A 16,832-nucleotide genomic window follows, 5' to 3' on the forward strand; every position below is an offset into this window, starting at 1 on the left:
TCCGTGGCCTACACTATCCACAAGCCAGCTCTAGCTCTAGCCTGGACAATTCGTCGGCCAGTCTGCACAGCGTGCTATCGACCCAGAGCATATCGGACTTTCTGCCGGAATCACTGGACCCTAGCGCCGGATCATCGCAACCAGCTAGCTGCAACCTGTTGTTGGCTAATTACCATTGCCCCATAGCAAGCACCAGTTAGCCTTGAGCTAGCCTCAGGCCCATCTCCCGGCTATCTACCTCTCTGTCAACCGGACGGGACCTCCTAGTGTTGACACTGAGCCCCGCCGATCCAACACGACTGGTTTGCCGACGAAATCGTCTGATGTGGTTTCAACAGGCTTCCCGTTGCGACGACCACGAAGATCCATCTGCTAGCCCCGGCCCGCTAGCACACGCAAACTACAACTGTGCTTCCTGCTAGCTGTGCTGAAGCACCAATTTGAACTGCTCTCGGACTCACATATTGCTGTTCACTGGACCTTATGATCACTCAGCTGCACAGCTGATGCCTGCTGGACTGTTCCTTTACACGATACCCTGTCCTGTTTATTCTGTTTAGCCTCAGCCCAAACTTTATCGCTATTACCAGTTGTTGTCTTAGCTCTCTCTAATAACACCGGTGATTGCTTTATGCCTCTCTCCCATGTCAATATGCCTTGCCTATTGCTGTTTGGGTTAGTTCTTATTATACAATTTCACTGTAGAACCCCAAGTCCCTCTCAAACTGCCTCAAATAGTTCCTTTGTTCCACCCCCCATACACGCAGAGACCGGCTCAATCGGTGCCTCCAGTGATGCTATCTCTTTCATTGTTACCCAGCGCTTAGGTTTACCTCAACTGTACTCATATCCTTCCATATCCTTTTCTGTACATAATGCCCTGAATCTTTTCTACAACGCCCGGAAATCTGCCCCCTTTATTCTCTGTACCCAACGCACTAGAAGACCAGTTCTTAAAGCCTTTAGCCGTATCCTTATTCTAGTCCTCCTCTGTTCCTCTGGTGATGTAGAGGTTAACCTAGGCCCTGCAGCCCCCAGTATCACTCCTACTCCCCAGGAGCTATCATTTCTTGACTTCTGTAACTGTAAAAGGCTTGGTTTTTTGCATGTTAGCATCAGAAGCATCCTCCCTAAGTTTGAGTTATTCACTGCATTAGCACACTCCGCCAACCCTGATGTTCTAGCAGTGTCTGAATCCTGGCTTAGGAAGGCCACCAAAAATTCTGAAATTTCCATCCCCAACTATAACATTTTCCGTCTAGATAGAACTGCCAAAGGGGGTGTAGTTGCAATCTACTGTAGAGATAGCCTGCAGAGCTCTATCATACTATCCAGGTCTGTGCCCAAACAGTTTGAGCTTCTACTTCTAAAAATCCACCTTTCCAGAAATAAGTCTCTCACTGTTGCCGCTTGCTACAGACCCCCCTCAGACCCCAGCTGTGCCCTGGACACCATATGTGAATTGATAGCCCCCCATCTATCCTCAGAGTTCGTACTGCTTGGTGACCTAAATTGGGAAATGCTTAACACCCCGGCCATCCTACATTCTAAACTAGATGCCCTCAATCTCACACAAATTATCAACGAACCTACCAGGTACAACCCTAAATCCGTAAACATGGGTACCCCCATAGATATCATCCTGACTAACTTACCCTCTAAATACACCTCCGCTGTCTTCAACCAGGATCTCAGCGATCACTGCCTTATTGCCTGCGTCCGTAACGGGTCCGCGGTCAAACGACCACCCCTCATCACTGTCAAACGCTCCCTAAAACACTTCAGTGAGCAGGCCTTCCTAATTGACCTGGCCCAGGTATCCTGGATGGAAATAGATCTCATTCAGTCAGTAGAGGATGCCTGGTTGTTCTTTAAAAGTAATTTCCTCTCAATCTTAAATAAACATGCCCCATTCAAAAAATACAGAACTAAGAACAGATATAGCCCCTGGTTCTCCCCAGACTTGACTTCCCTTGACCAGCACAAAAACATCCTGTGGCGTACTGCATTAGCATCAAATAGCCCCCGCGATATGCAACTTTTCAGGGAAGTTTGGAACCAATATACACAAGCAGTTAGGAAAGTAAAGGCTAACTTTTTCAAACAGAAATTTGCATCCTGTAGCACTAACTCCAAAAAGTTTTGGGACACTGTAAAGTCCATGGAGAATAAGAGCACTTCCTCCCAGCTGCCCACTGCACTGAGGCTAGGAAACACTATCACCACCGATAAATCTACAATAATCGAGAATTTCAACAAGCATTTTGCTACGGCTGGCCATGCTTTCCACCTGGCTACCACTACCCCGGCCACCAGCTCTGCACCCTCCGCTGCAACTTGCCCATGCCCCCCCCGCTTCTCCTTCACACAAATCCAGACAGCTGATGTTCTGAAAGAGCTGCAAAATCTGGACCCCTACAAATCATCTGGGCTAGACAATCTGGACCCTTTCTTTCTAAAACTAGCCGCCGAAATTGTCGCAACCCCTATTACTAGCCTGTTCAACCTCTCTTTCATAACGTCTGTGATCCCCAGAGATTGGAAAGCTGCCGCGGTCATCCCCCTCTTCAAAGGGGGTGACACTCTAGATCCAAACTGTTACAGACCTATATCCAGCCTGCCCTGCCTTTCGAAAGTTTTTGAAAGCCAAGTTAACAAACAGATCACCGACCATTTCGAATCCCACCGTACCTTCTCCGCTATGCAATCCAGTTTCCGAGCTGGTCATGGGTGCACTTCAGCCACGCTCAAGGTCCTAAACGATATTATAACCGCGATCGATAAGAGACAGTACTGTGCAGCCGTCTTCATCAACCTGGCCAAGGCTTTCGACTCTGTCAACCACCGCATTCTTATTGGCAGACTAAATAGCCTTGGTTTCTCAAATGACTGCCTCGCCTGGTTCACCAACTACTTCTCAGATAGAGTTCAATGTGTCAAATCGGAGGGCCTGTTGTCTGGACCTATGGCAGTCTTTATGGGGGTGCCACAGGGTTCAAATCTTGGGCCGACTCTTTTCTCCGTGTATATCAATGATGTCGCTCTTGCTGCTGGTGACTCTCAGATCCACCTCTACGCAGACGACACCATTTTGTATACATCTGGCCCTTCATTGGACACTGTGTTAACAAACCTCCAAACGAGCTTCAATGCCATACAACACTCCTTCAGTAGCCTCCAACTGCTCTTAAACACTAGTAAAACTAAATAATAATAAGCCATTTAGTAGACGCTTTTATCCAAAGCGACTTACAGTCATGCGTGCATAATTTTTTTTGTGTACGTGTGGTCCCGGGGATCGAACCCACTACCTTGGCGTTACAAGCACCGTGCTCTACCAGCTGAGCTACAGAGGACCACATGCTCTTCAAAATGCATGCTCTTCAATCGAACGCTGCTGGCACCCGCCCACCCGACTATAATCACTACTCTCAACTGGTCTGACCTAGAGTATGTGGACAACTACAAATACCTAGGTGTCTGGTTAGACTGTAAACTCTCCTTCCAGACTCAAATTAAGAATCTCCAATCCAAAGTGAAATCTAGAATCGGTTTCCTATTTCGCAACAAAGCCTCCTTCACTCATGCTTCCAAACATGCCCTCGTAAAACTGACTATCCTACCGATCCTTGACTTCGGCGATGTCATTTACAAAATAGCCTCCAACACTCTACTCAGCAAATTGGATGTAGTCTATCACAGTGCCATCCGTTTTGTCTCCAAAGCCCCATATACTACCCACCACTGTGACCTGTACGCTCTTGTTGGCTGGTCCTCACTACATATTCGGCGCCAAACCCACTGGCTCCAGGCCATCTATAAATCACTGCTAGGCAAATCCCAACCTTATCTTAGCTCATTGGTCACCATAGCACCACCCACCCGTAGTATGCGCTCCAGCAGGTATATCTCACTGGTCATCCCCAAAGCCAACAACTCCTTTGGCCGCCATTCCTTCCAGTTCTCTGCTGCCAATGACTGGAACAAATTCCAAAAATCTCTGAAGCTGGAGACACTTATCTCCCTCACTAACTTTAAGCATCAGTTGTCAGAGCACCTTACCGATCACTGCACCTGTACACAGCCCATCTGAAATTAGCCCGCCCATCTACCTCATCCCTATATTGTTATTTATTTTGCTCATTTGCACCCCAGTATCTCTATTTGCACATCATCTCTTGCACATCTATCATTCCAGTGTTACTACTAATTGTGATTATTTTGCACTATAGCCTATTTATTGCCTTACCTCCATAACTTGCTACATTTGCACACACTGTATATATATTTTCTGTTGTATTTTTGACTTTATGTTTTGTTCTACCCCATATGTAACTCTGTGTTGTTGTTTTTATCGCACTGCTTTGCTTTATCTTGGCCAGGTCGCAGTTGTAAATGAGAACTTGTTCTCAACTGGCTTACCTGGTTAAATAAAGGTTAAATAATATAAAATAAATAATCAGAGTAGATGATAATAAAGAAACAGTAGTATTATAGTATTACTAATGTACTATCTATTACCTGTTCTTCTCTGCTGGTTATAATAACCAACTCTCCACCCATTGTTCTGCACTGCCACTGACCGCCCCCAGCTGTGTTCATCGTGGAGGAGAGATAATAACAGCTGGTGCCAAACTTCCACCATCCAGCTAGGCAAGGTTTCTCTGAGATAAACACAACAGAACAGCAGGCATTAAAAAGTCTACAAACATAACATACCTCTTCTATGTACTAAATGAAATGAATGAACTGTACTCACCATAGAACATAATCCTGTTCTGTAGCTGGTCTCTCTCTTCAGTAAGGTTGTTGTATCTGGTCTGTAGCTGGTCTCTTTCCTCAGTCAGGTTGTTGTAACTGGTCTGTAGCTGGTCTCTCACTTCAGTCAGGGTGTTGTAACTGGTCTGTAGCTGGTCTCTCTCTTCAGTCAGGGTGTTGTAACTGGTCTGTAGCTGGTGTCGTATCGAGTGAGTGGTGGCAATTATTGCTGATGAACAAAAGGAGTCTGCTCATAAGGAACGTTGATCATAAGGTTTATTCAGATCACAAGCTTCAGCATGAGTGACAGACTCACGAGGTCTGGAGAGCAGTGTCCTCCAATTCTAATGGCTGCTCTGCCCTCTCTTCTTCGTGTACCCCTATTTATAAACAATGCAACAAGATGGGCTCCCTCTTCTGGCCAATCACCAGTTTACAACACACTTCCTGTCTATTGTATGTGACATTATACTAAACATTGCCTTTTGATACTAACATAACCAACATTCCATTTCTTCATGAAAAACATTTAACAAAGACATAATCTTAATACACTACATATTCCCCCCTTTCGAGACAAAACTAAAAGTCTCGAAACCAAACAGAATAGGATTATGACAAGTAACAATTTATCTTATTGAGTATCTTTAACCTTAAACCAAAAACATTCTCCTCCAGAGTGTAAATACCCTTCTTTGAAATATGAACAACTGTTTATGAAGTGTGAATACATTACTATGAAATATGAACAAATCTCTATGGAGTGTAAGAGCGAAAAACTGTCCGGCAACCTTCCATCCATATCAATCAAGACAGTAAAATTCTCTCACGGTCCCTCTGCCCCAGGCAACCACCTTCGGTACTCCAGATAACTCATAAACCATTCAAATGCATTTGAAACTATGATGCAATTAAATACACATGTAAGCCCCTGCAAACAAAATCCTATCCAAAAACATCCACTGTAAGGCTGGTCAACCCATTGGACCGTACAGTGAAACTCTCCCTTCCTAGCCTCTCTGTCCCTAAACATTCACGAAATAAACAAAAACATCTAAGATCCTCACATGTATTCAATAACATCAAACATCATTCTACAAAAATTAATCCCTAAGAATATGACACAATTATGTATTACACATGTCTATATTTCATTGCAGACACTGGAATGTAGTCCACTACACTTCATCTCCCCGTAGTCTCCTCTTCCAATGGACTTGTTGATGATGGAATCAGCCACACCCTCCTTGTTTCATCTCCTCCAGTCATATTGTTTCATATTGTCCCTTCATATTGTCCTTGTTTGAGTATTTCAATCTCCATATGTTCCCCCAAATGCTTCTGGAAGAAAAGAAAAGAAACCAAACAGTATCTTTTCCAAAACAAACACTTTCAAATTGAACATCAATATCAACTAAGAATATAGAAATGATATATAAATGATGTATGAATCACATAAACCTATTCCCCCCTTTGATTCATAAATCATACCAACATCACCCTAATATTGAAGAAAAAAATCTGAAAAATCATCAAATAATCAAAAATGATATTTATCCATCAGTTCCACTTGTCCATCTTTATCCAGATCAGGAACAGTCAACACCGGCATCTGAGTGTTGTCTCCAGGCATCACTCTCCAACCTATCTCAATATCATAGCTTTCTCAAAAGTCAGTAACATATTAGAAACATCACACAGTGTTATCAAAGCTGCCATTAAATGTAACCCATCACTGCCCCTACTGGCCTAATTGATCTTGCAACCAAATCCTTTCAGATCTCCCAAACGCATCCCTTATAATGCATATATAACCCTAGTGATAATATCTGAACTATCTGGACTCAAAGTATCTACTAATATTATCAATATGATCTTCCCAAATGTTACACCATACCATGGAAAAAATCCCCCCTTCTCCCTTAGATTCATCCTTCAATGATAGGCTTGAAGACTATGACATGTCGCCATGTCACCCTTTTAACCCTAGATTTAGCTGTGTCCGGTGCTATCCCTCTTATAATGGTAAAAACCTCATATGGAAGCTTCAACGTTGACATGTAACAAAATCCTATCCATCCATAATGTAAGAATATATATGCTTTATCACCACAAACCCTCAAAATATCTCTAAAATCCCCATAGTCACCTTGTCAGGCAAAAGCTAATCTTTTAACCCTCAAAGTCCTGCTGTTCTTACTACCTGGTACATAAAAAGTAACATATTTGTCATCTCTAACCTTATGTTCATGCTTATCCAAAGTCATCATATAATCATCACAATCTGATATTCCCATAAACCTACCCCTTACCTCATATGTTTTATTAGAACAAACAACTTTTAGCCCTCAATGGTTACACCTCCAATGCTTCAGGGTTTGCTTGTTACCTGATTTTACTTTCCATCTAACAAATGCACCCAAGTTAATTCACTTAACCTAATAACACCTAACCCTAGGCTTAAACAAATGTTTTGACAACAACATTATTCTATCTGTTACTGATTATTGCTGCTGATACCACAGTCATGACAAAGCATAAGATTGACACATACTTGATAGAGGTCAAACGACCGTCGCTAACATGTTTGTTGGTGGAATTCTCACCAGACATGGACCCTCAAGATTCCTCACTGATCTTACAGAATGAGCTGCTGGAACCTGCCCATCTATCTCTAATCTTCACAACAGAAGAATCAAACCACTCCCTTTAGTTTCTCTCTTCCCTAACGAGCGGTACTGCAGATACCTCTCCTTGTCTGTCATTAAAATCAAAGACCTCATCCTGTCCTCCATGATGAATCTATATTCTCTCTACCACTATCTGTTCTCCTATTCTAACCCTATTCGTCTTGCTACCCCCTTTAATTTCAGAAAAGTTGTTGTCGGTGTCATACTTCCTACATTTGCTTATTGCCATCGTATCATTAATCCCTTCCAAAGTTACCATTAAAGTAGTTGACTTAATTGCTGTATCAACCCTAATTACTTCTAGTGCAAAAGTTCCCATTATCCTCTGTGTATTATCTACTGTTGGAGTGACTACTGTAATCTACTCCTCCTGAACTCCCTCAATGACTGTGGAAACGTCAACAGACCTCAAATCTTCCATTATAAGCGTCACTTTACGAATTACATAGCCCTTTAACCCATAATTCTTAACCGGAACAACTTCTAATGCTTGCACTAGATAAGTATACATATATTCTCCCTGACCTTTCTCTGTAACATTACGCCAAATAAGTGAACAGTCACTCCTAACCTCTTCCAAACTATACCTCCTTTGACTAGGTGCAACAGCTTCTACTCCTGGTCCTGATAACAATACTTATTCGCCATAATTATCTCTCCATATGGAAGAAACGTCCCCATCCTAACCCTAAAATTGGCACTGGAGCTATTGGTTCCCTTATAATCAAATGCGATATATTTATGGCTTTAATAACTATCAATGTTGAAAGAGTTAACTTGCTTCTCACTGTTGTTATAATAGACTGAAGTGTTAATGTCCTTAGTTACTCCTAGTTTTTCCCCAAAGAAAAAAGTTGTCTTTGCTTGTACTTCCATCTATCACCACTAGTGTCACTTTTTCCCCAAATCTCAGTCCTCTCTATAATCCCTGACTTTCAAACTTTTGATTACACAAAATACACCTATAATTACCTTGATCTTCCTACTCTAAAGTGTCATTCACTACTGTTCTCTCTCTCTCTTACTACTAACTTTGAAACTTAGCTTACTGTCTTAGAGTTCCTTCAACCTAGTCCTCCTAACTTATTTTAATGTAATCTTTTCCCTCCTAACCTTTTAAAAACATTTTCCACTGATTTATTCACACATCCCTTTACCACCAAATTTTTAGAATATGTGATTGGGAAAGTTCCCCACCTGCTTCTGACTCATTACACACAGACTTGGCAAACGTCTAAACACCTTTTAGCCTAGCCTGAAATCCCTTGGTGTAAGAATGTAACCCAGAATAAACAATGCATCTCTTTCCAATACTGCAATAACAGTATCTTCTAATATTAGTACCTTAAGAGTAATTAACTGTTTTACTACCTCAAATCCCTATCCTAATTAGTTATCAATTAGTGAGATGTTTAACCTCTTTAGGCTGAACACAGATAAGTTTTTCCACTATTCACCATCACTTCTAATGGTCGGTTGTTTTTACTTCAATTGTTAGCTATTTTCTCTTCTTCTCTAATCGATGCTCTCAGCTGATACCCCCCTTCCGGATCTTCTAGGCACTAACAGGTGATCTTCACTTGCTCCTTTATCTTCCTCTGTTTTCTCCTGGCGCATTTCCATCACAGGTAAAGTAACCAATCTGTCCACAATTATAACAGTCTTCTGAAAGTTGCTGGAAGTGTAGCTGAAATCTTCCTCCTTCTTCTAAGCCTTCTCGTCCTCTTCCTCTCCAATTCTGTGTCTGTCCAGAAACTGGCTATGGATATGGAACATTTGGTACCCCCCTTGGCTGGTACAATTGCATTTAATATTGTTCAGTTGAAGCTGTAACAGTGATTGTTGATTTGGTTCACTCTGATTCTTCATAACCAAAGCTTCTCTTCTCCACCCGTTGTATGATTGAGTTCTCAGAGTTTCTTCGTCCTGTTCTTTCTTCTTCTCCAATTCTTGGGATCCTCTCAGCAGTTTCTCCTCTTCTGTATCTTCAGCGTCTCGAGCTGTTCCTCTAGCTCTCTTACCTCTCCCAAAGTCGTCGCTTCCTCCAGGCCTGATAAGCCTCGGTCTATATCTCCTTCTATTTCTTCTTTGCCAGTCATTGTAGGATAAAATCCTCTTGAACATAAAGCACCTTTAATCTCCAAATCTTCATCGCTTTCTTCATCAGAACTCGAATCTCTTGTCTCCTTCTTCCTTCAACTTTCATCAGAGATCAAATCTCTAGTATCATTCTTCTTTCCTCTCTTGCCAACTTCCTTCTGATCACAGAGTCATATCCACCCATGACCTCTCTCAATCACTCTCATCTTCATCATCCTCATCTTCTTTAAGTTCCCAGACATCTCGGTTTTTCTTCCTTCTGGAGTTTTGGATTCCTCTTTATCGTCGTTTCTGCTTGTCCTCTATCTATTATTCGTTCATCTTCATCTCTGATGCAACAATCACCCTCCTGGATGATCACTGAAAGCTTCCTTCTCATAAGGTGGGTGTCTTTTTGCTGAATCCGTATGTGAGAAAGGTGTACTAACTTCTGCCATTAGTTTCTCCTAACACTACTTTAGTTAAAGAATTACTATTTTTTCCCCTATATCAACCCTTTTATATTCCTTTATTGTGAACTATCTTATTTTAGACTGTATAGCCTATGGCTTCCCCCCTTAAATTATTAATATATTCCCCCCCCCAAAAAAAATCAAATCAACTAAAATATGAATATAAAAAAATTCAATTAAATGCCTTATTCAAAAACCATTTAATTAAAAATAAAAAACCAATTAAAAACTCAATTAAAAATTATGAATAATTTAAAACCAATTTTTTATTCCTATATCACCAATTTATCAATTAGTGTTGGCTATCTTACCACAACCCATCAAATGCAAGTAAATGTAACCATAAACTCCATTGTTTAATATGCACCCAAGTAAATGTAAGTTAGTCAACTTCAAAGCAATCCCAAAAACAAAGCCTCTAACCCTATCATTACTACAATTCCCATAAACCCCTTGCTCTATCAGCACCTAATTATCTTAAATTTACAGAAGAATGTCAGTCTTTGATTCCCAACACATCTGTAATCAAACCCCAGTGATACACAGAGCTTCCAAAATGCAATTTTTAATGAAATAGTATTTGCCAAGCCTATGTAAAATTGTCATAACATCACATATCTTGTAACAGTCTCAAAACCTTTTTTTTTTTTTGACTTGATCCTCTGCCGCGTCACGTGATCACTTCCTGTATCTCCTCGCTCCCCCTCTCTCCTGTCTCTCATGACAAGGGACAAAGACACAGAAACAGCTTTTAGTAGTTAATGCAATCACTGAGTATTTCCAACCATTCAATATTCGTTCGTTCTACATTATTCACTCTAAGACTAAACTCAGAACTAAATAGATCGCTCAAAAACATTTCTATTTTATTTTAATCCGTCATTTAATTCAATTCATTATACTTCGCCAACATATATTTAATTTATAAATTCAATAGGTTACAAAACAAGTTTCATCCTTAACCAACCGCAGTTTAAACTAGAATACTCGTGTTAAAATCTCTCCTCTTTGTCTGTGTCCATTTCTCCGTCTCCCTGCAGCCCCCAGATGGGACCTATGACCTTTACCCATAATGCCGTATTGTAGTCTTAACACACAACCGCATGTCGTAGTTTTAGCCCCGTAAAATCAAGCGCATGCGCACATCCCCTTTAATCCCATGCTTGCCATACAATAGAACGATAGCATTACGCTACAGCTTCACTATTTTATACGTTATACTCACACAATTACACATAACAGAGCTCACATTTGCGTAGAACTTCCAGTTCCACCCACATACAAACAAGTTTAAGAGGCTTGAATCCATCGCAGTGGACCTCTAAGGTTAAGATTATCATGTAGCACGCAACACAATTAGCATTTAGCAATTAGCCTTAGCATTAGCTTTAGGTACAATGTGACACAACACACATTTAGCATTTAGCATTAGCATTAGCCTTTAGCCAACTGCGGCCTACAACCTGTAACAAAACCCGCATTGCGTCTTTAATTATTGTTTCGTTTGTCCTAAATTTATTCTGCCGTGAGTATGGCTATTTAAATGAGCGATCCCCCCCATGCAAATATCCCGTCGGACAGAAGATGAGCAAGCCATCCCCAAGAAAATGTCCCACCACCTCCAGTCCCAGACTGACCTGAAAACTCCTAACGCGTTTCAAGGATTTTGGCCCACCCTGCGGTCGCCCCGTTCGTCACGAGGGCTTATCTAAACCTGCAATGCTCTAAAATTGTATACATATCTTGGCCCCGACTGTTCTTGACTTACTATTCAAGCAACACATCTCTATAAACAATCCCTAAACTCTAACCACTTTTGCGCTATTTTTAAAATTTGTATAATGATTAGCCAGACCCCAGTCATCAGCAAAAACACCACCTGAGGCACGGTCGTAATGGTACACTCCTCCAGTGTACACAAGCAGCAACAAAACCAACAACTTAGCTGTGAGAAACACTCACCCTGGTTGGGTCATGACTCCAGACCGAAGTTAGCTTGAGTTAGCTTGGCGACTGCAAATGCAACAGAGGAGGATTGCAAAACCACTCCTGGCAAGCTCGCCATTTGTCGTATCGAGTGAGTGGTGGCAATTATTGCTGATGAACAAAAGGAGTCTGCTCATACGGAACGTTGATCATAAGGTTTATTCAGATCACAAGCTTCAGCATGAGTGACAGACTCGCGAGGTCTGGAGAGCAGTGTCCTCCAATTCTAATGGCTGCTCTGCCCTCTCTTCTTCGTGTACCCCTATTTATAAACAATGCAACAAGATGGGCTCCCTCTTCTGGCCAATCACCAGTTTACAACACACTTCCTGTCTATTGTATGTGACATTATACTAAACATTGCCTTTTGATACTAACATAACCAACATTCCATTTCTTCATGAAAAACATTTAACAAAGACATAATCTTAATACACTACACTGGTCTCTCTCTTCAGTCAGGTTGTTGTAACTGGCCTGTAGCTGGTCTCTCTCTGTTGATTCGTGATGACCAATAACTCCATCTGTAAAAGGGAAAAGTTAATCAAACATGTAACTACCACACCATTGATGATTAAGTATGATTAAGTAAGCTACTTAAGTCTCATTGACAACATACTAAACTTACAGTAGACAGACAGGCCTATGATCCCAGCCAGTAGGAGAACACACAGCAGCCCCAGACACACTGCAGCAACTCCAGGGGGTCTCTTCCACCACTGAACATGAACTGAATCACAAATTATTAAAGTAAGGACTTTGGTAACGGGTTTTACTGTATCATCCAGGATTGGAACTAATACAGTGCACTCTGAAAGTATTCAGACCCCTTCACTTTTTCCACATTTTGTTACATTACAGCCTTATTCTGAAATGGATTAAATATCCTCATCAATCTACCCACAATACCCCATAATGACAAAGCAAAAAAAAACAGAAAAATAAGAAAAACTGTAATACTTTGTTTACATAAGTATTCAGACCCTTTACTCAGTACTTTGTTGAAGCACCTTTGGCAGTGGCAGGGAGCGGTTACTGCACAGCTATTTTCAGGTCTCTCCAGCGATGTTCAATCGGGTTCAAGTCTGAGCTCTGGCTCGGCCACTCAAGGTCATTCAGAGACTTGTCCCAAAGCCACTCCTGTGTTGTCTTGGCTGTGTGCTTAGGGTCGTTCTCCTGTTGGAAGGTGAACCTTTCCCCCAGTCTGAGGTCCTGAGCGCTCTGGAGCAGGTTTTCATCAAGGATATCTCTGTACTTTGCTTCGTTCATCTTTCCCTCGATCCTGACTAGTCTCCCAGTCCCTGCCGCTGTAAAACATCCCCACAGCATGATGCTGCCACCACCAGCTTCACCGTAGGGATGGTGCCAGGTTTCCTTCAGACGTGACGCTTAGCATTCAGGCCAAAGAGTTCAATCTTGGTTTCAACAGACCAGAGAATCTTGTTTCTCATGGTCTGAGAGTCCTTTAGGTGCCTTTTGGCAAACTCCAAGCAGGCTGTTATGTGCCTTTTACTGAGGAGGGGTTTCTGTCTGGCCACTCTACCATAATGGCCTGATTGGTGGAGTGCTGCAGAGATGGTTGTCCTTCTATAAGATTCTCCCATCTCCACATAGGAACTCTGGAGCTCTGTCAGAGTGACCACCGGGTTCTTGGTCACCTCCCTGACCAAGGCCCTTTTCCCTCGATTTATCAGTTTGGCCGGGCGGCCAGCTCTAGAAAGAATCTTGGGGGTTCCAAACTTGTTCCATTTAAGAATGATGGAGGCCACTGTGTTCTTGGGGCCATTCAATGCTGCAGACATTTTTTTGTACCGTTCCCCAGATTTGTGCCTCAACACAATCCTATCTCGGAGCTCTACGGACAATTCCTTCGACCTCATAGCTTGGTTTTTGCTGTGACATGCACTGCCAACTGTGGGACCTTATATAGACAGGTTTGTGCCTTTCCAAATCATGTCCAATCAATTGAATTTACCAAATGGACTCCAATCAAGTTGTAGAAACATCTCAAGGAAGATCAATGGAAACAGGATACACCTGAGCTCAATTTCGAGTCTAATAGCAAAGCGTCTGAATACTTATTTTTTAATACATTTGCAAACATTTCTAAAAACCTGTTTTCATTTTGTCATTATGGGGTATTGTGTGTAGATTGATGAGGGAAAACAATTATTTAATCCATTTTCTGTAACATAACAAAATGTGGAAAGAGTCAAGGGGTCTGAACACTTTCCAAATACACTGTAAAATTATAATACTACAGGGTTAACTCACCTGTTGAATGTATTGTGTGTGTAATTTATGTGTGTGTGTGTGTATGTGTGTGTGCGTGTGTGTGTGTGTGTGTGTGTGTGTGATCTTACCTGAAGAAACAACTTCATCTCTTGTACTAGGCTTGAAGGCTCTTACGTTGGCATATAATTGGCCATCAATGTCTGTGTTCTTCATTGCATCAGGCTCGTCGTCTTCAAATCCATCTGAGTTTTCATAGACTCCCTCTGACATCTTAACACACTTGTGGTTAAATACAGTAACTTCTACTTCTAACCTCAACTCTAATGTACATCTGTAGCTGTGTCTTCTCCCTACACTGTCCTGCGTCTGTGTGACTTACTGTAGTGACACTATTTTATAAACTGTCAACCACAGTGAAGGGGAAACTGTCAAATTAACACAACACTGGCCACCACGTGACCACGTGACTTGCACCAGCCTTAGTTTCTAATCTAAACATGTTTGTTTCCCACAGTGCCCATCGGTTTTAAACATATGATTCAACTGAAGTGAAAATATACTACATGATATGACTCTATACCATGCTATATGATCATGGCGCAGTGGTCTAAGGCACTTCATCGCAGTGCAAACTGTGCCACTAGAGATCCTGGTTCGAATCCAGGCTCTGTCGCAGCCGGCCGCGACCGGGAGACTCATGGGCGGTGCACAATTGGCCCAGTGTCGTCCAGGGTAGGGGAGGGAATGGCCGGCAGGGATGTAGCTCAGTTGATAGAGCATGGCATTTGCAACGCCAGGGTTGTGGGTTCGATTCCCACGGGGGGCCAGTATAAAAAATATATATGTATTCACTAACTGTAAGTCGCTCTGGATAAGAGCGTCTGCTAAATGACGTAAATGTAAATGTGTGAATTCACAGGGTCCCAATTTTGGATCTGCTAACATAAATTGGTATCCTTTTAATTTACATATAAACTACATATATCCTGACTGAGTTTACAGCACCCCCAACCTTCAAATGGAGAGCACATTACGGCTCTCACTCTGTGACCGGTTGTGTAAGGGGAAGATGCCCCTAGACGCTGATCTTAGGTCAGTTTTGCATTTTCACCACAAATGGTTAAGGTTAGGATTGGGGAGAGAAACCTGATCCTAGATCTGTACCAATGGCCATCTACAGTACGGGTATTTTTTCTATCTATGCTGACTGTGAAGAGTTATTCAAAATGAAACTCTTGCGGTCAACCTGGTTAGGAGGGGCATTTCACCAAAAGCAGAAGTTGTGACAATATCTCCATAGTTTCAGTTTGACAGATTGAAGAGACTAGAAAGAAGAATAAAAACCCTTCACATGTTTTATGACAACAAGTTCATATTTCCACCCTGTCTTTTAGTACAACATAACATATATATACCGGTTACGTCTAATAACACAACTCTCTTTGCACTGATTCCACTGTTCCACATGACATTTACCTACATGAACTATTATACAACTCTATAGCTCTACTCTATTCCATAGGAGAGAGAGCATCACACAGATCCTTAGATACAGGGACAGAATCAAAGGTGGACATAGTACTAACTACAGGTACAGCTGTGGTGTTGGTGACAGAGACCTGGGTGGATGTAGTACTAACTACAGGTACAGCTGTGGTGTTGGTGACAGAGACCTGGGTGTATGTAGTACTAACTACAGGTACAGCTGTAGTGTTGGTGACAGAGACCTGGGTGGATGTAGTACTAACTACAGGTACAGCTGTAGTGTTGGTGACAGAGACCTGGGTGGATGTAGTACTAACTACAGGTACAGCTGTACTGTTGGTGACAGAGACCTGGGTGGATGTAGTACTAACTACAGGTACAGCTGTAGTGTTGGTGACAGAGACCTGGGTGGATGTAGTACTAACTACAGGTACAGCTGTACTGTTGGTGACAGAGACCTGGGTGGATGTAGTACTAACTACAGGTACAGCTGTAGTGTTGGTGACAGAGACCTGGGTGGATGTAGTACTAACTACAGGTACAGCTGTAGTGTTGGTGACAGAGACCTGGGTGGATGTAGTACTAACTACAGGTACAGCTGTAGTGTTGGTGACAGAGACCTGGGTGGATGTAGTACTAACTACAGGTACAGCTGTAGTGTTGGTGACAGAGACCTGGGTGGATGTAGTACTAACTACAGGTACAGCTGTAGTGTTGGTGACAGAGACCTGGGTGGATGTAGTACTAACTACAGGTACAGCTGTAGTGTTGGTGACAGAGACCTGGGTGGATGTAGTACTAACTACAGGTACATATGTAGTGTTGGTGACAGAGACCTGGGTGGATGTAGTACTAACTACAGGTACAGCTGTAGTGTTGGTGACAGAGACCTGGGTGGATGTAGTACTAACTACAGGTACATATGTAGTGTTGGTGACAGAGACCTGGGTGGATGTAGTACTAACTACAGGTACAGCTGTAGTGTTGGTGACAGAGACCTGGGTGGATGTAGTACTAACTACAGGTAGAGATGTAGTGTTGGTGACAGAGACCTGGGTGGATGTAGTACTAACTACAGGTACAGATGTAGTGTTGGTGACAGAGACCTGGGTGGATGTAGTACTAA

General features: G+C 42.2%; 1 protein-coding gene and 1 pseudogene across 2 annotated transcripts in view; both read right to left on the reverse strand.

Moving 5' to 3' along the window:
• Window positions 1-14,367, reverse strand: part of LOC311125795 (uncharacterized protein) — a gene marked incomplete at both ends in the record, with an annotated part of 15,748 nt that extends 1,381 nt beyond the window's left edge. Inside the window, 5 exons of the mRNA XM_084199828.1 lie at window positions 4,522-4,664; window positions 4,760-4,987; window positions 12,427-12,510; window positions 12,615-12,705; window positions 14,350-14,367. Coding sequence (XP_084055954.1) covers window positions 4,522-4,664; window positions 4,760-4,987; window positions 12,427-12,510; window positions 12,615-12,705; window positions 14,350-14,367 — 564 coding nt within the window. The remainder of the gene's footprint in view (window positions 1-4,521; window positions 4,665-4,759; window positions 4,988-12,426; window positions 12,511-12,614; window positions 12,706-14,349) is intronic.
• Window positions 1-14,434, reverse strand: part of LOC311125794 — a 29,416-nt pseudogene extending 14,982 nt beyond the window's left edge. The window contains exon 1 of the transcript in view: window positions 14,381-14,434. The product of the transcript in view is annotated as an uncharacterized misc_RNA (transcript). The remainder of the gene's footprint in view (window positions 1-14,380) is intronic.
• Window positions 14,435-16,832: the final 2,398 nt, after the last annotated feature.

This window comes from Coregonus lavaretus, assembly GCF_964263955.1.
Source record: "Coregonus lavaretus genome assembly, contig: HAP1_SCAFFOLD_1501, whole genome shotgun sequence".
Classification (NCBI taxonomy): Eukaryota; Metazoa; Chordata; class Actinopteri; order Salmoniformes; family Salmonidae; genus Coregonus; species Coregonus lavaretus.